At 31.8% G+C, this 27,413-nt stretch overlaps 1 protein-coding gene across 2 annotated transcripts in view; it reads right to left on the bottom strand.

Moving 5' to 3' along the window:
- Positions 1–27,413, bottom strand: part of LOC138306353 (uncharacterized) — a 155,902-nt gene that overhangs the window by 16,548 nt on the left and 111,941 nt on the right. Inside the window, exons 1-2 of one of the 2 annotated variants that reach the window (XM_069246786.1) lie at positions 9,661–9,732; positions 75–144 (exon numbers count right to left, since the gene is read on the bottom strand). In XM_069246786.1, coding sequence (XP_069102887.1) covers positions 75–123 — 49 coding nt within the window. In that variant the 5' untranslated portion in view covers positions 124–144; positions 9,661–9,732. Of the gene's footprint in view, positions 1–74; positions 145–9,660; positions 9,733–27,413 lie in introns of those variants that run through there. The other variant, XM_069246785.1, reaches the window with a different exon arrangement.

Raw genomic sequence — 27,413 nt, 5'->3', positions numbered from 1 at the left:
TATATTTTTCAAACAACAACACTATCATAACAAGTATCAATATAACAATTTAAGCGAAAAAAATGACAGTTTACCTTGTTTCCTTGCAATGATTGCATATACATCTGTATTAAACACAGGCATTTCCCCATCTTCAGTCTTCAGCTATAATCACAACATAAACGGTAAATAAAATATCGACATTAAATATCAACAACTTAGTACAACTCGACTACAAAATTTAAAAATTATTCACATTTAGATGTAAATTTTAAAATTGTAATCGTAATAATGAGTCTCTGCAGTAATAAGTAATTACATAACCCTGATGATGAATACAGTTTAGTGTTGCCAATATATTTTGTTTGAATGATTGACAAAAATGCTTGGCTTTTGATTTCCAAATTCAATGCATTATTTATATATTATATTTCGTTATTTAACGACAATGCTATTTTAATGATACTGAATGGTTATATGGGTTCTATAGATGTTTGATGAATAAATGAATTAATTACACATCTGGTTATGTCTTAGCAGTTATTTCAATTTAGCGGCATGGAGGAAAGTTATGGCTTCGGTAGGGATAGAAACTCAGAAAATCTTCTTGTCATTACTTTTTACTGCTAGCTTTTGTCATACATTTCCACCAGATACCATATTGGATTTAATGGCGACCTGTACGATAAATGGGTACGTGTACGCTCACGAATGCTTTCATGCACATGTCCGTCCAGGTGAGAGCGCTTAACATTCTGAACACGCCACAGGTATTAGGGAACGAGCAAGATCAAGTAATTTAGGTACAGTACAATACTATAACATAAATAACAATCATATATTCAGTATACTCAACCAGGTTTGTAAACTTAATGATGGTATACCAGTACTTTTCTTTTGTATCTCAAAATATTCTATTGTTTTTCTCAAATATGACAAAAACGTGTCATGAATATTTTCAACTTTTTAGTTAAATTCGAGATGGAGCCCATTTTAATGACGACATCCCCACTTATGCAATGCTAACATTTTGATTTCTTATCAGTGGGTAATAAGGGTTAGGAAAAAATGGTTTGGATGTGTGTTTGTGTGTGTGTGATGGTAAGAGGGTGAGTGTGAGGGAGTGTGTGCGTGTGTGTGCGTGCGTGTGTGATACTAACTGGATCAGGGAATATCTTATTTTTTAAAAAAAATATTGGGGAGGGGGTTGGAGGTAATATCGCTTCTTCTGCTAAAAAGCATAAATATATCCTTTTATAATGCACATATGTTTAGACAAGAGTCAGTTCAATTCAGTATAACTTTTTACAATATGTGTTTTAATTTATTTTAATTTTAAGAGTTCCCTCCATTTTTCCCACCTCACTCATGCGATATATCTTTTTATAGTACACATGTGTTTACACAAGGGTAAGTGCAATTCGAAATGAGTGTTACAAGGTGTTTTGTCCATCAATTGTTTTACTTGTGATGTAAATAATGACATTTATCGATTTTTTAGCAAAAAAACTGAAAATTTCATTGTTTTCCCGTCATTTCTCAAAAATGAGAATACGTAATGTCATTATTCGGATTTAATCGTATTCAGCATGTTTCAATAATATAAAAAATTTGTTTATTTGCCTGTGAATGTTGTCTGTTTCTCTATCTATGCGCATATATGCGAATGTGTCATTTTGGCCATTTTTTGATAATTTTTTAGGGGGGGGTGGCATTCTTTTTCCGATCTCATTGATGCGATCTGTCTTTTTATAGTACACATATGTTTCACAAGGGTTGGTTCAATTCGAAATGACTGTTACAAGGTGATATGTCAATCATTTTTTACTTGTGTTAAAAATTATGACATTTATCGATTTTTTATGGAAAAAAAAGCTGAAATTTTCATTGTTTTTCAGTCATTTCACAAAAATGAGAAGACGTAACGTCATTATTATGATTTAATCGTATTCACCATGATTTAACCATATTTAAAAATGTGTTTATTTGCCTCTGTGTGTTGTCTGGTTCTCTATCTATGCGCGTATATACGAATGTGTCATTTTGGCCATTTTTTGATAATTTTTTAGGGGGGGGGGGGGGCATTCTTTTTCCGATCTCATTGATGTGATCTGTCTTTTTATAGTACACATATGTTAACACAAGGGTTAGTGCAATTCGAAATAACTGCTACAAGGTGATTTGTCCATCATTTTTTTACTTGTGCTAAAATTATGACATTTATCGATTTTTTAGGGGAAAAAAAGCTGAAATTTTCATTGTTTTTCAGTCATTTCACAAAAATGAGAAGACGTAACATCATTATTATGATTTAATCGTATTCAGCATGATTTAACCATATTTAAAAATGTGTTTATTTGCCTCTGTGTGTTGTCTGGTTCTCTATCTATGCGCGTATATGCGAATGTGTCATTTTGGCCATTTTTTGATAATTTTTTAGGGGGGGTCCCTCTCTTTTTCCGACCTCATTGATGTGATCTATCTTTTTATAGTACATATATGTTTCACAAGGGTTGGTTCAATTAGAAAAGATTGTTACAAGGTGATTTGTCCATCATTTGTTTTTTATTTGTGCTAAAAAATATGACATTTATCGATTTTTTAGGGAAAAAAAATTGAAAATTTCATTGTTTTTTTCAGTCATTTCACAAAAATGAGAACATGTAACATCATTATTATGATTTAATCGTATTCAGCATGTTTCAATCATATCAAAAAATGTGTTTATATTCCTCTGAATGTTGTCTGGTTCTCTATCTATGCGCATATATGCGAATGTGTCATTTTGGCCATTTTTGATACCTGAAATCCAAGATGGCCGCTATATGACCTCCATGGGACATTAGTTGTCAATGGCAACACGCATAAAATGAAACTCGACATCATACCGCTCCTAAAAAAACATGTTTCGAAAAACTGCCAGAGGGGTACATGGGAACCTATTTCTCCTCCCCCACTATGATGGATATGACAGTATACCAGAACACATGTGTTACAAGTCATCGGTTTATCGATACATAAACCTTATCACCCAACCTGAAGTAATTGTTTAGTAATAAAATGCACACGTTGTAACATAACTTACCTTATTTGGATCTGCTCCGTGTTGCAGTGACAATGATAATAATGTTACATGGCTTAGTGGTATGTTATTGTCACTATTTTTTTTTTATCTAATTCCCCAAATGTATTATAGCCATATTTTATTAAATGATCAGAAACAAAATCGTAACAGTGTTGCATAATTATGCATGTACTACCACATCGTATGACATGTGAGCTCTTGATATTACCAAGACAATTTATTTTGAAGCATTGATGTAACTATATTTTTTTAAACTCAATCTACGTGTCGGATTCTTACATCAGTTTTGCAAACAAAATTTAGTTTATACCCTGAGTTAAAAAGAATAGTAACATCAATTCTTATACTTAGTATTTTCAGATTACTTGATAAAAAAGAATAAGCTTAACGTACGATTCCATTGATTTCCAATGGATTCTTTATTTTCAAATCAATAAACAACGCAGACGTCTCTATTGTGACGACATCAAAACGTCGGGTTTTTCTTGCCATTCTTTTATTTGTTTTCTTCATTGAATGAAGAAAACAAATATGCCAATCTGAAAGTCGGATTTACAATGTAGTTTGAAAACACATATAAACATTAATTTTATTGAAATCAATACATGTAATATGTTTATTTTCGAGAAATGCATATCAAGCATTGTATTGATATTAGCCACCAACTCATATAAATTGAATAGACATAGAATTCGCAATGTGTAATTATAAGCTTGTCGTGAAATTTTAATGGAAATTGTCAATTAATTATCAGTTATTAATAAACAATTTTCAGCATTTATAGAATGGCGTCATCGTTATAATGCTGCCTATGGCACGGAAGCTAATAGCGTAGCGCGAAAAACAATATATTTTATTAGTTATTAACATTATGGATTTTAATGCGTTAGTTTCACGGATCGGAAGTTATGACTGTAAGTGGTCACAGTGATACTTTCAAGTATGGTAATTTTTTGTATCACTTTCTCACAATGTTTAAAATCTATGGCACCCAAACATGAATATTCTGTTATCCTATTTAGTAATCATAGTAGACAGAATCGATCAACTTGAAAACCATAGAAATATCCGATCTCGGAATGCGGCATGGCTGTAACTTCTCAAACCACTCTCAGGTCCATGTACTCAATCCATGAACAAAGACTAGTAATCAAAAGTTAGTAAATCGAATTCCTGATACTATATAAGGGTGATGTGATCTTAATTGGAGCATATCGTAGAATGCATTAGATGTTAAACATAAACAGTGTTGTACTAGAGCTAGTAGAAAATTACACCTATAAGTCATATCGACTTATATAGGTTTAAAACAATTGTATGACAATATTTAAAACTGTTAAAAGTACATGTATACTGCAAATATAAACAACACAATTTTAAAAACGAATGGTGATAAGGTTGTTTACATGGGGATTTTCAATTAACATGATACAAAATTTATCACAGTCGAGATCCTGGTAATATATTAAGGTTATGCTGATCTTAATTGGACGTGCTACTGGAAAGTACAAATGTACCACGATTATGTGAACAAACTATACTCTAGACCAATACGTATTTTAATAGAACCCGTAAATAGAAGGGAACAATTATAATAATTACATATAACGTTTTAGAACCCCTTTCAGTGTTTATTCCCGTATTGCAGTGTCGGATTTAAGTCGATTGATATTATTTGTCCTTCAATTTATATTGATATCGAGATCAAGGTTTATCATCGGACACCAGAAATGGACATCTATAGTTCAGTTTGTTTCGTTGACAAATCAATATAATATACATAAAAGTAGTTAAATTATTCCATTTTTATTATACTGTTCTAATGAAATGATCAGCGATAACTCATTGTACGAGTTATCACGATGATTTATAATCCTTATCTTATCCACTCTTATTGGTGTCTTTCAATATGTATGTAATAAATGTAAATGGTTTCAAAATATATATTAGAGAAGATCCACAAAACAAGTATACGACTTGTTCAAATGAGAGCGTGGGGAGGGTATATCATCCGCTTGAGTGACATCCATGGACGGAAGTGAGTGCTGATGATGTACCTGTTTTGCACTGCTTATATCATGGTGGAATTCCATGACCACGTGTATACCTGCCCTCTTGTAATTAATCAGAGTATATCAACTATGATCTGATACGAAATAGCTCTGTTGATCAATTTTAGACGCTGTTTGTTTGCTTATATTGATTAAGGATAATTATGCTGCAATATATTCTGTAATTCATGTGAACTTTATTATTAGTTATACATTATCAATTAAGAAAGAAAAGATACAACGCTTAGTTTAAATATGTTTCCTTAGAAGGTGTTCGTATCCAATGTCCATACTCAAGTCGTCAAAAATACATTCTGGACCAAGGCATGGCCTATAAATAATTCAGTTAAAATCTGAATTGTTTATATTTGGTTAGAATCAGGAATGAAATGTATACACCTTACGAGTTATGCATACAATTCAATTAGTGAGCTTTCCTCATTTATTTAATAATCTCTACCTAGAATATAAAATCAATAAATATATACTATATATATCATTAATTTAAGAAATGTATTCTAAAATGGTAAATTGTAGATTGGTGAACTGTGTGATATCAAAAGACCAAAGCGATATTCATTAATTCAGATCAATTCACAAATGAAGTGAAATAGATAAAGCATTTTAGCTGACTTTTTAATGAGGACTTGAAATGTTGCGAAAGGTTTAATGACGATATTTCAGTCTGGTGAGGGTATTTTGAATGGTGGCATACAAGTTTACAGTGTGATGACTAATGAGGACATAAGTTTGTAGTGTGATGACTGATGGGATCATATTTTATAGATTTACAGTTTTAGGATTGATGAGTGCATTATCTTATAAAATAACAATAAGAGGATTGATGAGGTCATAAGTATATAGTGTGATGACTGATGAGGGCATACATTTACAGTGTGAGGACTGATGAGGACAATATACATAATATTATAAATTTTACAGCTTTAGGACTGATAAGCTTACATACGAATGAGGGCATTATCTTCTAAATTTACAGTAAGAGGACTGATGAGAAGATTATCTTATAGATTTACAGTTTAAGGACTGATGGGGGCATTACCTTATAAATTTGAAATAGGTGGACTGATGAGGACATCATCTTATAAATTTACAGTGTGAGGACTGATGAAGATATCATCTTATAATAATACAGTTTGAGGACTGATGAGGTCATAAATCTACAGTTTGAGGACTGATGAGGGCATTATCTTATACATTTACAGAAAGAGGACTGATGAGGACATTATCTTAAATATTTACAGTTAAAAGACTGATGAGGGCATTATCTTATAAATTTACAGTAAGATGACTGATAGGATATTATCTTATAGATTTAAAGTTTTAGGACTGATGATACCATTATCTTATAAATTTACAGTAAGAGGACTGATGATGGCATACATTAACAGTGTGAGGACTGATGAGGACATCATCTTATCAATATATATATAAAGAAGACTGATGAGCACATTATCTTATAGATTTACAGTTTAAGGACTGATGAGGACATTATCTTATAAATGTTCAGTAAGAGGACTAAATTGGGCATACATTTACAGTGTGCGGACTGATGAGGACATCATCTTATAATAATACAGTTTGAGGACTGATGAGAACATTATCTTAGAAATATACAGTTTGAGGACTGATGAGGGCATTATCTTATAAATTTACAGAAAGAGGACTGATGAGAACATTATCTTAAATATTTACAGTTAAAAGACTGGTGAGGGCATTATCTTATAAATCTACAGTTTTAGGACTGATGAGGACATCATCTTATAAATTTACAGTAGGATGACTGATGATGGCATACATTTACAGCGTGAGGACTGATGAGGACATTATCTTATAATTATACAGAAAGAAGACTGATGAGGACATTATCTTATATATTTACAGTTTTAGGACTGATGAGGGCATTCTCGTATAAATTTACAGTAAGAGGACTGAATTGGGAATAAATTTACAGTGTGTGGACTGATGAGGACTTATCTTTTAAATTTGCAGTGAAGAGTGGTGAAGGCATACTTATTTAGAGTGCAATGTATATTTGACGTTCTGTGCCTTTGTGAGTGAGCATACTGTTATAGTTTGGAATGGTAGGGGATAAAGTATATTCTCTATTTTCAAATAAATGTTTTGAATTGTTTTCACTGTTTTGTCTTAGTATATCACAGAGTTATCCCCATTGCGGGAAGGTATCAGTTGTGATATCATTATTTCGTGAGCAAAAATAATAAATTGATCTAAAACTTACAAACACATGACATCACAATCAATACCAATCCAAAAGGGCAGATAAATATGTATATCTCTTTATAATACAATGATGAATTTACTGAAATAATGATTATAACCCTGTCTTGTGTCTCTGTCCTATTGGATATTATATGAATACAAGTATGAAATTTAGAAAAAAAGAAACATATATTAATTACATGTATTTCATCATAGGCATGGTCTCTTTACTATAAAAATATCATCTGGTTATAGTAAGCGACCATGTTTTTAATTTATTCAAGCGGATTAAAAATTGACAAAATAATTCCTATTGAGGCTGTTTTGTCTCTATGTCTGTTTTTTTTCCTCAAAGCCATTTACATATATATATATATATTATATGTCCGGTTTGGTGAAAGGAATCAACTGTATTTTGGTGTCAAGTAATGTCACAGTTCATATAATATAGCGAAAATATAATTATTTCTATTTGATAGAGGAGGCAGTAGAAATATAATAAGTTGTTGCTAAGGAAAAATAGTGTTGCTAGGGACATTTTAAATGGCAAATGATCCTAAATTCTCACTTTTAATATACTTAATTTATCTTAAGCAAACTCAATAAGCTTCCAGCAGTGATATTTATGTTTTGAATGAAACAAATACAACATTGAAATAATAACAAAGAGAAATGACCCTATCTTTTATTTTTCTAGTAAAAATGTGTAAAAATGACCTAATTTCAGTCATCCAATAAGAAAATGGATTATTTTTTCTACCCAATTTTATTTTTTCTTTCATTACATAAACATCCATATTTACTGTTACCATAGCAACCATCCTATAATTTTAATTAATTTAATGATGTTTTATTTTAATAAATATACTTTATATTATGAATATATATTGTTTTCATACTAATGTCACTTTTATAAATGCTTAAAATTTGCATACAAATATCCTTCTTTTTCAACATTTTCAATTTATGTAATTTTGAATTTCTACTTTTTTCACTTTCCACCTAAAGCTTGATGTTTATTGGCACGGCCTCTTAAAGATTTTATACAATTTGTTCCCTATGACCTTGAATGATAATCAAGGTCATCCATTTGAACAAAACTCAGCCCTTCATCCAAGCGATCTAAATGTGGGACAGTTGCCAGGTACTGGTCTCTGGTCGGTGGGTTTTTCCAAGGATAATCGGCCTTCGGCTTTCCACCATCATTTTTTTATGACTCTGTCTATTAATAGGACGTTCAAATAATCAAACCAAATGAAGAACCCGGAGAAAAACAAATGACCTAGCTACTAATATAAAATATTGATAGTGTCCGTTGAATTTACAGCAACTTAAAGATTTTACTTCAAGATTATCGAAAACCCAAACTGGGTGATCAGGTGGTGTAGTGGTAACGCTACTTCCCTAAATACCCTAGCTAGCCGGACTTAAAAATGTAAGGGATCACCTGGACGATCATATGGGTTTTCGTTTGATACTCCCACTATATGAATCCTCACCGCTCTTATTACATCCGGTTATTTTTTTGTATTTATATAGTCACCGAGTAATCGAGTAATGTCAATTTAATTGAAAGATAAATTTTGATTGATTTTTTTCTCTCTAACAATAAAGGAATGGATTTTTTTTAAGAAAAAGAGAAAACAATTCTACTAAATGTACTAATAAAGTTGACATGCATACACTGTAGTGTATCAAAAAAAATTATTTTGAGAAAAAAAAGTTATGTAAAGGTTATATTCTACATGCTTAGTGATGTTTGATATTTTGTTATGCATTCTTAAGTATGGTACTATTCGTTCATTCGACACAGTTGTCTTTCACTTAAAATTGCGGACTTCAGATGTAGTTTGCATGTGTGTCCGTTTCGTGATATAATTATCTGTTAAGATGAGAACTTGTTTGACTATCTTTCTTTGTTGATACACCTTGTTTCTGTGTTTCAGAAATAAACTGAATAATGTTATGTGATGATATATGTCAAATAACCAATGTTCCATATGTTAGGTTCCGATCATCTCATACGTTGTGTACACAGTCTTATGCATAAAAAATGACCAGTCAGCACACATACACTATGATATGAAAGTGAATAATACTAGTAACAGTGCTGTATAATCATTTCGAAGACAAACTGTACAATGCTAGCTCCATTATGTAATCATAATGCGTGGTCATGATGGATATGACAGAATACCAGAATACATGTGTTACAAGTCATTGATTTATCGATACATAAACCTTATCACCCAACCTGAAGTAATTGTTTAGTAATAAAATACACACGTTTATAATATAACTTACCTCATTTGGATCTGCTCCGTGTCGCAGTGACAATTTAAAGATATCTACTTTATCCCACCCTACCGCGCATTCCAAGACCTGAAATTATAAAAAAATGTTACATGGCTTAGTGGTATGTTATTGTCACTAATTTATTATTTTTTGTATCTTATTCCCGAAAATGTATTATAGCCATACTTTATTAAATGATCAGAAACAAAATCGTAACAGTGTTGCATAATTATACATGTCCTACCACAACATATGACATGTGAGCTCTTGATATTACTAAGACAGTATATTTAAAAGCATTGATGTAACTATTTTTTAACTTCATCCGGATTCTCACATCAGTTTGCAAACATAATTTAGTTTATACCCTGAGTTAAAAAGAATAGTAACAGCAATGCTTATACTTAGTATTTGCAGAGTACTTGATAAAAAAGAATAAGCTTAACGTACGATTCCATTGATTTCCAATGGATTCTTTATTTTCAAATCAATAAGCAACGCAAACGTCTCTATTGTGACGACACCAAAACGTCGGGTTATATAATGAAGAAAACATATCTGCCAATCTGAAAGTCGGATTTACAATGTAGTATGAAAACACATATAAACATTAATTTTGTTGAAATTAATACATGTTAATTAATAATATGTTTATTTACGAGAAATGCATATCAAGCTTTGTATTGATATTAGCCACAAACTCATGACGGAATAGAATTCGCAATGTGTAATTATAAGCTTGTCATAATTTTTAATGGAAAGTGTCAATTAATTATCAGTTATTAATAATAAAACTTTCAGCATTTATATAATGACGTCATTGTCTTTGGCACCAAAGGTAATATAATAGCGCAAAAAAACAATATATCTTATTAGTTATTAACATTATGGATTTCTATGCGTTAGCAATTCAAGTTTCACGGATCGGAAGTTATGACTGCAAGTGGTCACAGTATTATCTTAATTGGAGCATATCGTAGAATACATTAGATGTTAAACATAAACAATGTTGCACTACGGCTAGTAGAAACTTACACCTATAAGTCATATCGACTTATATAGGTTTAAAACAATGGTATGACAATATTTAAAACTGTTAAAATTACATGTATGCTGCAAATAAGGACAACACAATTTTAAAAACGAATGGTGATAAGGTTGTTTACATGGGAATTTTCAATTAACATGATACAAAATTTATCACAGTCGAGATCCTGGTAATATATTAAGGTTATGCTGATCTTAATTGGACATGATACTTGAAAGTGCAAATGTACCGCGATTGTGTGAACAAACTATATTCTAGACCAATACGTATTTTAATAGAACCCGTAAATAGAAGGGAACGATTATAATAATCACATATAACGTTTTAGAAATCCTACATTGTTTATATATTGCCGTGTCGGATTTAAGTCGACCGGCATTATTTTTCCTTCATTTTATATTGATATCGAGATAAAGCTTTATCATCGGACACCAGAGATGGACATCTATGGTTAGGTTTGTTTCGTTGACAAATCGATATTAAATTTCTTAAATAGGGTTAAATTATTTCGTTTTTATAATACTGTTCCAATGAAATGATCAATGATAACACATTGTACGAGCTATCAAGATGATTTATAACCCTTCTCTTATTCACTCTTAGCTATATCTTTCGATATGTATGTAATAAATGTAAATTGTTTCAAAATATATATAAGATAAGATCCACAAAACAATTATACGACTTGTTCACATAAGAGTGTGGGGAAAGGTATATCATCCGCTTGAGTGACATCAATGTTACCTGGACGGAAGTGAGTGATAATGAATCAGTTTTGCACTGCTTATATCATGGTAGAAATTGCAGTTATCAAAAATATTGCTGATAACTCATTTCATGACCACGTGTATACCTGCTCTCTTGTAATTAAACAGAGCATATCAACTTTTCATCTGATACGAAATATCTCTGTTGATCAATTTTGGACGCTGTTTGTTTGTTTGTATTGATTAAGGATAGTTATGCTGCCATATATTGTGTAATTTATGTGAACTTAAGTATTAGTTATACATTATCAATTCAGAAAGAAAGGAAACAGCGCAAATATGCCTCCTTAGAAGCTATTCGTCTCCAAATAGCACACTCTAATCGACCAACATGCATTCTGGACCTAGACATGACCTAACAACAAATCAGTTAAAATCTAAATTGTTTATATTTTGATATAATCTGGAATGAAATGTATACACATTACGAGGTATGCATACAATTCAATACGTGAGTTTTCCTCATTTATTAAATAATCTCTATATATAGAATATAAAATTAATAAATATATACTATTAATTAAAGCAATTTGTTCTAAAATGGTTAAAAATGGAAACGAGTTTATTACATGATAAAAGATAAACGTGCCTAATGCCTGCGAATGTTGTATCTGTAAGTATAGGGAAATAATATATATATGTGAGTTTAATAGGCTTAAAATACCAATCGACCGTGCCCTCCACGAATGGATCATAAATTCCGGTAAGCGTTTTTTTTAGGTCACAGAATCTCTGAAACTTTGTTTTATTTGTTTGCTTCGGTAATGTCTTATATATTTCGGAAATCGGATAATGCACAGACGATGACTACTTTACGGTATACGTTGGGTATTATTGTGCATGTATTCCATAATGAAACTCTCCGACTTGACATGCGTGTTATACATGAGACACTGGTGTCCTTGGTTCACATTCTGGCTCTGTTCATACCTCGGCCATTCTTCCATAATTATCGAAGTAGATGAATTAAGTAAGAATTTCGTTTTTAATGTCAAACTTCCATGGATTCTTTAAGATTCATGTATTCCATCATTTGGAGCATAATGAGCATGACTTCGACATGACTAAATAATTCCCGAAATAACCATCATCGAAGACATAGGTCTCCATTTAGGATGTGACACGGTTGTGACCAAGGGTATACAATTATAGTTAAAACATGGATGTATAATTATTAATGTATTTGAAGAAAATCCTCTCCTGAAAATGAACCTCATCCAGAAACGACGCTTATTAGCACATAAAACGATCGAATTAATGCCGTAATTACGTATTAATGTATATTAAAATACTACTTATTTAAAATACCTAACTCGCAAATCCTACTTGAAACCGAATAAATATTGTTTACTTTTATCAAATAATTATCTGATTCAAAAGTGGTATTCACCGGTAATGTTAGTAATTTAAACGTGATATTAGCTGGTACTAAAATAGTTCTTTAGATATGTACTGTTTGGTTAATACAACTTGGCTGTTGATAGCGATTTCCGCAAGTGACCAAACTATTGTGCTTATTTGTTTTACTTCACACAAATCAAGCTTGATTTATTATCATAACTTGTATATCTGGTTCATTCAAATAAACGTTTGAAGTGATAGAAGTGATCCATTGCGTAAGTTTAACAACAAAATAAAAATAGATATCATATATATCGGGTAAAAAGTATCAAAGACACAGTTTTTGAATGTAACAGGGATATTGTTTTCTGGAACTTATGCATTTCCCGTTTAGTACATGTTTGACTTATTACAAGTACAAGCCCAGGATGCTTGATTTTTAACTACAAAGTAAGTAAAGTGCTTATTGTTACACATGTTAAATACCGTGGCATTAGTCTATTACCATGGTTAAAATAATGATGCAGAAAAACAACAGCCTTCATATATGCCTGTCTAATGAACCACATTAGCTAAAATCACTCATGCTTTATATCAATCCTTGTCGAATTTAGAAAGAAAAGGCAATTTTACTCTAAAATCGAATAAAATGCATCCTGGACCAAGGCATGACCTAATAACAAATCAAGCAAAATATAATTTTCTTCATTTTTATAATCTAATTAAAAAAACTCATTAATTTCAGTAGAAATAAAAAAAGTACTCAAAACATATATAATAGATACATTTTTATCAAATGGAATATACACATATTAATAGGTACTGCTATTTTAAATGATTGATTTGTCCGTATTGATGAATTATTACTATTTTCAGATTCCAATTATTAACCATCAAATAAACATATTGTTATGTCAGATTACCGTGAATCGGTTATAAATCTATGATATGCAAAGTTTGTATGTTCCATATAAGGGTATGCAATATAAAATTAGTGTACTTAAATATCTTTCTAACTATATCTCAGAATTCCATTGTAGAATAACATGATATGATCTGTAATGATCTTTGGTCCTTTATCGCGTCATTAGATACTCTATTTAATAATGTATTTTATTCTACATTTTAAAAGTATTATCTTGATTTAAGCAGCTAAAATAATGCAACATAATCATATATTTAATGCGTCTATATGTGTCCTCTGATGTAAATCAACAAACGACAATTTGTTCCTTAAAGTTTATATATTATAAGCCAACATATTCAATATTTTTGACTGCTTAATTTATCTGTCTTAATTTGTTAATCATGATATTTAAATACCATTCTTTTTTTATTTCTTAACACTATGCTCGCTGTTAATACTACCACATAAGTGTTTTTATATGTAAATATTATGTATGTTATGCCCAATGTGCAATTGCTTCCGACCAAACGCGTATCTATCTATCATAGTTATGGATTCGGTTATTGCGTTTACTAAATTGCAGTACATGTGAAGTATTATCACGGCAACAAAACATTCTTGTTGTTAATAACAACTGCCCGAACTGGGTGTGTAATGTAGCATACTAGCACTTAGCTGAAAGCAAGTTACAGAAACTGACAAACGGGTGTCGCTTTACGAAACCTTTTAGAAATGAACAAATTTCAGTACTGTCAAAGACGCTCGTCGTTTTGCTTTACAATAACATGGTTTCGTTTTGACATACTTATCATCGGGTTTCCGTACAAGTGCAAGTTTAATGCAAATATCCGATGAGATAGCAGAACTTGGAAATGTACATGATTTTAAGTTTGTAATCCTGCAACTGTCCCACATTCTGACGGATTACTACTGACGGATAAAGCGTCAATACAAATGGGTTTTTTTCCGCCGCCAATACGATCACGTGAATTAGTTCCACATTTGATGGAACTGTTTCTGTCTTGACCTGTTTCTGTCCCGCTTAAAAGTGACGTCACATTTATTGTCATTTTTACGAAATAGAAAATCTCGTATCACGGTGTAGTCTTTCCCTTGACTCATGACATAACTATGTATTGTAAAATTATTAATTTATGGATGATTTCAAATTTTGGGGATTTTCATATTGTTTCAGTTATATTACACACTGAATATAATTACTGGTACTATTTTTCGAATGCACTTACATATTTATCATGGTAGTAAACAGAAGTACACTCTCATTCAGTTTAGTGAAAGAACATTTTCTTCCGCATCGAAGAAGAGTCTCGCTTCGAGCGAAACCAAGTAACTAATGGTAAATGATAAACATGATATTATCTTACAATACAAATTACATTTTGGTTTTATTTTAAATTTTATGCGAATTAAACCTTGTATTCGGATATAATACTGTGACAATAACAATTAATTAATATGCTGCGGTGACGGAGTGGTTAGGATGTCTCGACAAATTACCACAAGCCCTCCACCATTGGGTTGCGAGTTCGAATCCATGTAAGTTGCCAGGTACTGACCCCTGGTCGATGGTTTGTCTCCGAATAATCCGGCATTTCCGTCACCATCAAATATGGCAACGTCCTTACATGATATTGGATGTTAAACAAAATAAAACCAAAACCCAATTAAATAAAATATGAGTGATGAATTTTATTATTTTGATAAATCTAGCGACAACAATCGGCTGGTATAGATATTAGTCTGATATAGCGACTGTTAACAAATCGCCTACGTTACTCAATTATGCAGAATTATTGATCATGTTAGAAGAACAGTGGAACATAATTATTCATATACCTAGGCAATTGACGTTTGATCGCACTCATACATTGACTATTTCTTTCGGATATAGCTTTTTAGTTAAGCCTTGCTAACATTGATAAGTCGAGATCGTGAGTAACTGAGTATTTGTGTATTTGTACATTAATGTGATGGCTAATATTATGGGAATAAAGATTGTTATGCAAGAAACCTATCTAAATATTTATATTAAATATAAAGTATCAGCCATAAGGTTAGGTGAATAAAAACAACAATCAAATCGTATGTCCGTCATGTAAAAACATTTGCCATACACACGTTGCAATGTGTATGTTTGTTTATTATAACACGAAATGCATTGTCCAACAGCTATATCATTGCGTATGTGGCAACGCTGACACCAATCCGATATATCTTAATGGCGTCACAAAGTCAAACATCCTATCATAAAATCATGGTCATTAAATGCATTTATGGGCTGTACGATTGTTACGTCATTATTTTATGAGCGCAATTCACGTCGTTTTCACCGAAAAGTATGATGTAACGCTCGCAAACACATGACGTCACAATCAATACCTACCCGCAAAGGGCAGATAACTCTGTAATATGCAAATACAGAATAGTAAAAGTGTTGTGTAATTATTTCGAACACAACCTATACACTGTTTGCAACATTTGCATATTTACACTGCTTAGTTATCTGTCTGGTAAGGTGACAGTGTACTCATGTTACAAGTCATCGAGACGTCACATATAGAACATTCACTGGCTGTGGTAACACAAGACATGATTTCAAACTTCGACAACTTTAGAAATAAACTGAAAAAAAAAAAAATAAAACGTACCACATCTGGATGACCTCCGTAATGCAGTATCATTTTTAACGATATCCACATTTTCCTCGTGTGATACGTACCTTAAAGCCAGTTATTATACCAGTGTTATATCGTTAAATATAATAAACATTAATTCATTTCAATAAATAATATTGCCACGTCCTTATAACTGTATCATTAGCATAAAATATAATAACAAAGCAGCTAAAATTATCAAGATTATTTAAAAATTTCTTTTGCAAGTACTTTTTGTTTTGAGAATTTATTTTTGAGAACTGCATCGCAATGGTGTTTCCATAATATTAGCCACCGCATTAATGCATCACGCGGATAATCAGTTACTCATTGCTTCACAATCCCGACGAAGTAACGATTGCAAGGTCTAACTCTAAGGGTTTGACTAAATTGAAAAACGTGGTAATAGAATAATCGATGGATCTCGGAATACGTATGGATGTAAATATCTAAACCGATATCAAGACAAATGGCTGATTACCACAATTTAATGTAGTTTTTTTCCTGCTAAAATATCAGGGTAATGCTATGCACGAAAACAAATAAATATTTTCTGAACGAAACACTTATATTATTATCACAAATACCACGCTTTGGGAATAACTTTGTTTTTTATATATTTTTATCTGAGATCGTCGGATTTAAACATTGATTTTTAAAGTCGATTTTAACAGAATTATCCACCCACCAAATGACGAAGTTTGTATTTTTCAACTCAAAATGTTTTCTTTAAATAGAGTTTTCATGCATAACAGATACATTCACATGATTATATTCCTTATTTGCATATGCCGGTAAATATTGTTCTATTAAATACCTCACTCATGTGAAACAAATTCCATATCCAACAACATCTCTTGTATGTATAAAAATGTTAGACAGATGAAACCAAATGTCTTATGAGGCACCAGAAAATTGAACCCTTTTATTGGATATATCATTCCATCAGTTATTGCCTTTTGTATTTCATACTTGTTTATGGCTTTTTGGATGTATGTGATACATACTAAAAGTTTAATAACATACTTTAAAATAAACTTTTTCATACATAAAGGATACATTCACATACTTATATACCTTTTTTGCATGTGTCGGCAAATAATGTTATGTTCAGGCTAAAGCTTGTGAATGCTAAGTGTTCTAAAACATATTTTTTAATTAAAACAAAATTTCCGTATCAGAGTATGAGGGAAGATTTGAGAAACGTCTATATAGTGAAATCGGTGGATCTCAGAATACGATATAATTGTCGACATTGATAATGTTTTGATCCATTCTTAAATAGTATCACACTATACTGTGATTCGAGGTACAGTCATCTTGTCTTTGCAAGGCCTCTGAATTCTCTTGTAAATATTGTTACTAATTACTCACACTGTTTGGGTTCGCTCCTTTTTCCAGGAGGTCTTTCACTGCGCCCTTGTTGCCTTCGCGTACCGCCATACGAAGTTCACATTCAAGCTAAAAAAGATAATTAACTGTCTAATATCGTAATGTAAGTGTGTTTTAATACAATATCTGTCGATGACATGTATATATATATATATATTTTTAAATTGTAATTGGCAGAGTTAGTTACGTTCATGGACACATGAAGGTAAACGATATAATGCAAATTAAATGTAAAAGATATATGAGCTCGTTGGAAAAAACAAAAATGAATATTCAAAGATTGTTATTCCTAAATATACTTTGGATAAAAATGAAAACAAATGTTTCAGTTACAGGTCAATTTTACTTTTAGTATTAACGTGAAACTTTTCGAAAATAAACCGAACACAACATTAAGAGTATAATACAGTTGTACACCGAAATCGTCCATTTATAACGATAATAAACCTTGTTATTAAAGCGTGACTTTGATTATTGTAGAATGTCCAGTAACTGAACATTGATATTCACTACTATTCTCGATACTAATTACTTTGTTAAATACCCCCCGCCCCCCCCCCCAACGCGCACTCTCACAGTTATGCCCTCACTGTGAAGTTCAATGAATATATAAGCTTAACTAGTTGTATACTACTGTACCATGTGATTGAGAGAAAATTACGTCGGTCAACACGTATGCTAGTCACTTTCAATAAATTTTATGAAATAATAAATAATAAATTAATTAAAGGGACAATTCAGTCTGAGAGAACATTAAATTTTGTACATATATTGGCAAAAAACCCAGTTCTAATGGAAATTAGACCAGTCGGTTTTTCTGTGATATGCCAGAAAAGCCCATGGTAGTGAAATACTTGTGAAATGTTCAAATTCGCTCGTTGTCCGGCATTACACACTGTGGTCGAACATCGTGTATGCCGAACCATATGTTCCCTTGCTCGTAGAGTAATACTACTTTTGTCTAGAACTCGCTCAAATCGCTCTGAAAGTAGTGTGTTTACCTTATTAGGTGAATTGTATTGCCTTAAAAATCATTTTATCACCTCCACAATATTTGTCAATAGTTTGTTATACGTTTCATAAGAAATGTAGAACAATAACATTTATGCCATATTTAGCTTCTTGGTTATGTAAAAGATTTGCCTGAGTGAATTGTCCCTTTAAGAATAAAGTTAAAAACATATACTCACATTTTCCCCATTTCTATTAGTTATGGTATGTGCTGTCTAGTTAAAACCAGAGCTATTTGGAGGCAGCACACTGTGAATTCCGAACGGATCCATATGGGTTTTGCACAATCGATTGTGCATAGTATTACCTATATAAATTGAAAGGCACAAGTTAGCTCTGTATGTTTTGTAATATTATCATTCATCATACAAAAAGGCTTTTAAAACCTTGGAAAATTTATGCGTGATTATATGTCCAGAATCGGCATGTATACCTAGATCCTATATTTTTACAAATCTGGCACAGTGCCATGTATGCTATCATTCCATCTGTCTCGACAGTCAACTAAACGTTCTGATGATTATAACTGTCGACTTCTTCAATTCGTTCTACAACGCGAATACTACAAATGTCGAGTTATAATACATAAAATATAAATTCAATCTTACCTTACATTTAAGTCATTATGCTTCAACTTTTCCACAATATTTCAATTGCATGGGTTGGCGATCTAAGTTGAGATGCTACTGATATTTCTAAAAAAAGAAAATAAATATTTAACGTTCAAATACCAAACAAACAATATGAAAAATTTAAAACTGTTATAGTGAAAAAAATGTAACTCTAATAATAATAGAGTTGCTAGATTAACATCAAAATGAAGGTCATTTTGCCTGGCACCTTTTTTCTTGTCTTTCTTCCTTATATTGCAGCGAATGGTTTGAGATGAGCACGAACCTGAGTGAATCATGATGGTAAGTTATGACATATGCTGTTTATTGGAAACAATTTGCAATCTAGAGTTCGGTTTGATCCTATTTTCACGATTAGAAACGAACGTGACATGGAAAGCAAGCATAATCATTCACTGGAAGCCTCCCTCAAGGTCACCTCGCATGGGTCATACGAGCAGAAAGCTGCGCATTTTTTTTATTTCTTTATTTCTTTTTGAAATTGATGCTTTTTGTTTTCGTTCCCTCTCTTTGCTCTTACAGTGATATCTCTATCGTCTTTGGACCATCTGCATATCTGTATCTAAATGGTATAGCAAATGTATATTACATAATTTTATTAAATGATGACACCATCAAACTGAATGTCCTCTCAATCGGTTTGAAAAATGATGTAAAATTAAACACCAATTATATTTCAGTTATGAAGGGAAACGCCCACTTTTTAGTGAGATAGAACATAAAGATGTATTGTGTGTGTTTGAGGAATAAAACGTAATAGATTTAGTTGATATCAGGCACGCCAGACGTTTGAACTTTACCGTTTACTGTAGTTGTTTTAGTCAACGTGTTTGTATAAAACGACATTACCAAACATGCGGTCAAAGCGGGGCTATCAATGACTATTGTTCAATATGTCCATTCCAAACTGATGTTCTGCCAGTACGACTACTTGCAAAGCTATATCTATATCAAATAATAAGAGGCTATGTGTCTCATACCTTATTTGACAGATCAATAAACAAATATTTCCCAACATCTTATTCGTTTGGTTTACTATTAGGAAGCACATTGAGCTAGTTTGTACAGCCTAGAAGTGGATGATTACAATGTGAAAATATCATCGATTAAAGTAATAAAATTGAATGTAATAATGAATGCCAGGTTTATATATTGATGTTATAGCAACACTGTTTTTGTTTTTATTGATTGATAAAAGGTCAAATTTACTGATTACGAATGATAATCTGCTGTTGGGAAACATTTTTGCTACTTAAAGAAATGCAAAAAAATACCGTTTTCCGCTTAAAATTCTTTTTTTTTTTTCATTTTCTGAGTACAAATCACTATATCTATTGGATTATTTGGTCCTGATTTGTTTTTTGTTCTATTGTGGTCATAATAATACCTCATTTGTCCGATTCGGTTGAGCAATGTTTATGTTATAAACTGGTTTAGTGAAATTGGAGATAGTGGCCATCTTGATGACGTCATAACCGGAACGTCTCTCCCTATTTAAGCAATGTAAACGTTTGTGATCTGTGGGTCAAAAGGGTTCAGACAAAAAAACATTGGTTCAGAGATTTGGAAGAATGGGGTGCATATGGGATCCTCTCTTAGCCCATGACCTATAAGTATTATCTTACATTAAATAATTCGTAAGTGATAACAAAATGTATGTTGATGTGGATTTCTATCGGCATAATTCAGAAAGGGGCGTATTTACTAGTATCTTAAATGTATTGCCCTTGTGTGACCGAAACATGAAAATTTGTTTCCCCGATATAGATCACGTATTCCGATGAATTATAAAAAGAAAACAATGTTTATGTCTCCCTCATACCATGGTAATAAATTATTTTTTGTTAAAAACTGGTAAATCTTTAGTTACGTTTTGTTTAGCCATAGTGTAGTTAGCAAATAAACGTGTCTTAAATAAAGCTAGATTAAAGATTATCATTACATATTGACGTCTGACTAAACGCCTTCAATATGTCAACTAATTTATGATAACCTGTATATCTGACAAGGTTTCAATTGTTCAGCACTTACCAGTATAAAAAGCAGCAACGGTAAGTGAAAATTTAGTCACATGATTGTGTTTTCGCTTTATGCTCTAATTGTTGACTATATTAATATATAGATCTTTAAGCGTTATTTATGGTTTATATATTCCCAGGGGATAGGACCTCATAATATGACACATGAGTAAAGTCATTTAGGAGTCTGTTTGTTATAGGGGTGAGAATAGGGGTTAAACAGTAAAGTCAGTTGTCCGTTTGGCCCAGCTTTGCTGGAACCGAATGATATTTATAAATGCTTGTTCATAAATCATTATCAATTGATATGTTGGAAATAAAATAGATAAGAGATACAGCTTACTGTCAAAAATAGATCATAGAGACCAATAGGTTGTGTTATTTATATTATTTATACCAATGGGTTAGGACATCATGATATATAACACATATATCACATGATTAAGGTCGGGTCGGAATCCAATATGATAGTTGGGGGAAGGTTAAACAGGAGGGTCGATTTTATATTTAGGCCAGTTTTGCTGGAAAAATGATATTTTTGAATAATTTTACATGGATTATTATACACTGGTATGTTAAAAATAAAATAAATTAAAAATGCATCTTACTGAAAAAAAGTGATTACAGTGACATACTGTTGAACAACACTTTTAAACCGGTGTTTTGAAAAAAATAGTTTGTTAGTACGCTTACGTATTTATGTGTCCATTAAAAGCATCAATTTTCGCATGAACGATACTTCGTCGATTTCGGATAAAAAAACGAAATCCACGAAAATCAAAGACTCACGAAAAAAAATTCACAATGTAAAAGTTGTTTCTAAAAAAAATACAAACATCTTAATTCTGACAAAATATAACCGAGACTCCAGCATTGTTTGTCGTGTGCAACCCTGAACAGAAATGAAAATAAAAAGAGGAAGAAAGAAAAAAAATCAAATAAACCCTCAACCGACTTTGTGTGAAATTTTCATTAACCTTTCAATCGATCTTACATGTTCAGTATATTGTTAAATAGTTACGATAATTGAAACATAATATGACTGTAAATACTATACGGAGGTTATTTCATGAAAACGGGGTATCTCGATAGTTTGCCTACATTGTACATGCAATCTGTTCTTGGTTCCTTTGTCAAAACATAAAATGGCTTACCTGTCATTATATCTGAATAAAAAATCAGAGGCTTTTATTTTGTAATTTAGACAATGTAGATTTTCTGATTTGTCCGAAGTTTCGTATGATTGGATTAGTTTCATGAGCAGCGATGGTTAACCACAAAATTGCGTTGATGTAGGTGAGTTTTTTTAGTAGCAGTATACGTAACGCATCCTAAGATAGGAGTGATGAATCTGGCCATGTCTTGTTTAACAATGGTAATAGTAGAGGGGACAGTTGGGATATCAGTATTGAGACCGATAATAGACAGATTGAATTTTATAATGTTCGGAATCGAGTTCCATATATTAACAGATGTAGATATTATTACAGCATTGAGGTTAACACAAATAATCGGCTCCTCTCGTGTCGTAAGAGTGAATAGTATGGTGACAAGATAGGACACATATTTGTTAGGTAAGAGGGGCCATGACAATGATCATTCTGGTGGAATAAAAAAAAATCGTTTTATTTTGAGTAGAAAAATAAATATGATATGTAGATTATGTAATTTTATTATCATTTCTCACTCATAGCGATAGAGTTAAATAATGTAAAGGTCAGTGGATTAATGAACCGTGAAATGCCATCTACACGAATATCCTCCGTACACCGTGAAATATTAATCCTTAATGTATAATCAGTAATCTAATGTCCGCAGCCAGATCCTTAATTAAGCAAAATTCTTTTAGACTTCCTAACATTGTGACATATTTTTACGTTAGGTATCACATATTTCGGAAGGGGTGTATTGCCAGTACAGTTCAAACCAGACCAGTGTGAATACATCTAGTGTAATATGAACTAACTTACTATCTTATCGCATCATTCACACTCGAATATCCTTAAGGTACCCTTAAGATTGTGACTTGGCCCTTCAATTTCTGTTCACACCAGTGTGAAAAGCAGTAACGCTACTTGGGGTGTTCTAGTTTTTGACTTTAGTTGCACTTTTGAATTATCAGAGATCACATTTTATTTGACCAATTGTTTCTTTTGGCCTGTCTTCCTTTGAATGTTTATTAGGACATGATCTGGGATGATTCCACATGCAACCCCCAACCCCCCCCCCCCCCAAAAAAAAAAAAAAAAAAAAAAAGCATCCGAAACAATATTTTTCTAAACCCTTATGACCCACTGATCACAAATCAAAATGTTAACATTGCATTAATTTGGACGAACTTCCGGTTATGACGTCATCAAGATGGCCGCCATCTCGAATTCCACAAAAAAAAAACCAAATGAAAAATAGTTATAACATAGTTATTTTTCAATCGAAATAGACAAATGAGGTATTAAAATGACCATAGTAGAACAACAAATATATATCAGGAACGAATGATCCAATATATGTAGTGATTTTTTACGCAGCAAATGAAAAAAAATCCGGTTTTAATCTCAAAAATGATAACTTTTAGCAATTGTTTCATATTTGGCTTGACCCAGTACAATATTTCCCAACATCAAACTATTATTTCTAATTAGTTTTTGACCACTTATCAATCAGTTTAAATAACAATAACACTAGAACCAATGCTAACATTGTACAAATTCCGGTTATGAAGTCATAAAGATGGCCGCAATCTGGAGTTTCAATAGAAAATGAAAAAATTGTCATGAAATTGACATTTTTCAAATGAAGTAGACAAATGAGGTATCAGAATGACCACAAATACATATCAGAACAAGGACCAAATAATCCAATATATGTAGTGATTTTTTACGCAGGAAATAAAAAAAATGGTGATTTTTCAGCTATTTTTTCATACTTGGCTTGACGCAGCAAAAAAAATTTCACAGCAACAAATTATTATTCGTAATCAGTTATTTGATCTCTTATCAATCTGTAAAAACAACACACCCAAAAACAAAAATATATAGAAATGCAAAAGCGAGGTATTGTTATACCATCATTAGGTTTACAAAGCATCCGGATGCGTTTACAGGGCATATGATCGAATTTTTTTTCCAAACCGCAGATACTACAGTATCCTGGTGTCTTAGAATTTCCTGAATATAGCATTGATAATCAATCATTATCATTGTGCATGATTTTTCGCCAGAGTGTCGTCTTTGATGTCGATGACCTGATGAGCTGATGTGGCATTACATTACCGGGTTACCATCGTGGTTCTAACTTGTCAACCGTCCATGTTTGAACACTAACATTTAAAGAAGTATATGACATCACTATGTTGCTCACCAAAATTAAATGGTATAAAAAGTTTACCATGCATAATAAATCATTTTGAGAGGCGATCTCCTATCGTTTTATTCAGGTCCCGATACGTAACTGGTGTTCTTGTTTTGTACTTACTTAAAAATTATTGATTTTTGTCCATGTGTACCACCAGACCTTTGGTTCCTGACAACAAAACTATCTAATATACGTTTCAATATTGAAAAAAGATGTATATTTATGATCTTGAAGCGGTTGCTTTCATTATGTGTTAAACTAATAGTTCATGGTTCATAGCGTATTAAAAATATATCATGTTGCAATACAGTGATTGACTATTATGTTTTCAAGTTTCTTTTCTGTTCTCAAAAACAACCAATTGTTTTACAGCACCTTAAAATGATTTCAATGTCTTCATCTTTATAGCTACATAATAAATGATAAAAAAACAAAACATATTCCCTTATTTTCATGTAATTTGAGTTTTTGTGAGAGTGTTAATGGGGAATTTACAGTTATAGATGATTCCAATCATATTTTGGAACTTTACTTTTGAAGCGATTGCTTTTTGCGATTTGAAAATATCCACAAAATAGACAAAATGTATATCCACATAAACAGTTAATAACATGGAACAGATGCAACAGGTAGGGTAATTACATTTTAACCGCAAGACCCCATTAATAACTGTATCTTATCTGTCTGACACTCCAATCGATATGGGTCTCTATATCTAACAAAAAAATAGACAGTTAACATTTATGGTGAAATGTAAATAGTCCACACAGATACTTAGGATATAGCAGATAGCACGGGCATAAACGTTAATTACGTAAAGTTCACTCGATCGCAAAAAATTTCCCCGCTCAAACATAACTCGTATACATGTACCATTAACTGATTTCAAGAGCCTGATGAGCATTTGTATCTTTGATTCATTCTTTATCCGAACTCAGGTAACCGTAAAGGCCCATGGACCCCTTTTTTTCACAAAATAATTGTTATATTCAAATGTACATTGGAAATAACAATAAATATTCCTTTCGTAGAAGGACTTTCTACGGCGGCGTATTAGGGGCACTATATTATTTTATTTATCTTGTACGTAGAATTTAGTATCTTGTGCGGACATGCTAGTATCTAGTTCGTACAAGTTATCATCTTTTACGTACAACTAAGTACGTACTGTAACAATCGTGTACGTACAAATAAGTATCTTGTAATTACAAGATAGTACCTTGTACGTACAAATTAGTATCGTGTACGTAAAAACTTAGTATCTTGTACGTACAAGATAGTATCTTGTACGTAAAAGAATCTACACATTTAATTGGAATTTCAAATCAAGTTTTAAATCCGCTAAATTAAATGTTAATTTTTTATGAAAACGTTGCCGTGAAAGAAAGTTGGTTCGCAATATATTTGATTGATTTTGTGTAATCTACAAACACACTGGTTTTTATCAATTATACAGACAGTCTATCAGTCAACATACACGTTTTAAGATATTACTTTTCACGTCATGTGTATTAAAGTCCACAATAATCACAAGTAGTATCACATAATTACTTTTGATTCACAAGGTCGAAATCAAGAATATTGCTATAACAGTTGTTTTTGTATAATATGTTTCATATTCGGTATGAATTATTCATCAAAGACAACACATGAAAAATAGCCGTAGTCATATTGTCATATACATCTGTGAAATAATTTCCCTTTTGACCATAATGTAACACTGTCTTTACCTTTATAAATGGAAGCTGTCTGCTCTTAAAAAAACGTTCAGCATGTTGAAATACTAATATTTAAAGAAGTTCGTATATAACAGCACTCGGTTGCTTCATCACCAATTCAATGTTAAAACCAGTTTACGATGCATAATATATATCATTTCAAGTGGGCGATCTCCTATCGTTTTATTCAGGTCCCGATACGTAACTGTTGACCTCGTTTCGCACTTAACGAAATTATTGATTTTTTGACCATGTGTACCACCAGACATTTGGATCAGGACGATAGACCTATTTTAATTTGCTTTTTCAATGTTAAAAACAAAATCAATTGTATATTAACTAAATTTAGGAGCGTTAGCTTTCAATTTTTAATTAATTGTTTCATGGGTTCATAGCGCATTAAAAAGAAATCATATTGCAATACAGTGATTGCCTATTATGTTTTCAAGTCTTTGTTCTGTTCTCAAAAACAACCAATTGTTTTACAGCATAGTAAAATAATTCAAATATCTGCATCTATATAACTACGAAAATAAATAATAAAAACCATTGCATATGTTATGATTTCTCATTTTCATGTAATTTGAGGTTTTTGTAGCAATGCAATTGCAGAATTTACAGTAATAATGATTCCAATTATATATATTGGACCTTTTATTTTGTAGCGATTGTTTTTTTGCGATTTTAAGATATCAACAAAATAGACAAAATAGTAATTCCTACACAAACAGATGGTAAGGATGCTTAAATTTTAACCGCAAGATCCCATTTATAACTGTATCTTACCCCCCTGTCTAAAACGCTTAAAAAATCGATACGGGTCTCAATATCTAACAAAAAATAGACCAGGTAAACATATATGGTGAAATGTAAATAGTCACACACAAATACATAGGAGA

This window comes from Argopecten irradians, chromosome 13, assembly GCF_041381155.1.
Source record: "Argopecten irradians isolate NY chromosome 13, Ai_NY, whole genome shotgun sequence".
Taxonomy (NCBI): domain Eukaryota; kingdom Metazoa; phylum Mollusca; class Bivalvia; order Pectinida; family Pectinidae; genus Argopecten; species Argopecten irradians.
Note: the sequence above shows the minus strand (reverse complement) of the source record. Positions and strands in the feature narration are given on the sequence as shown.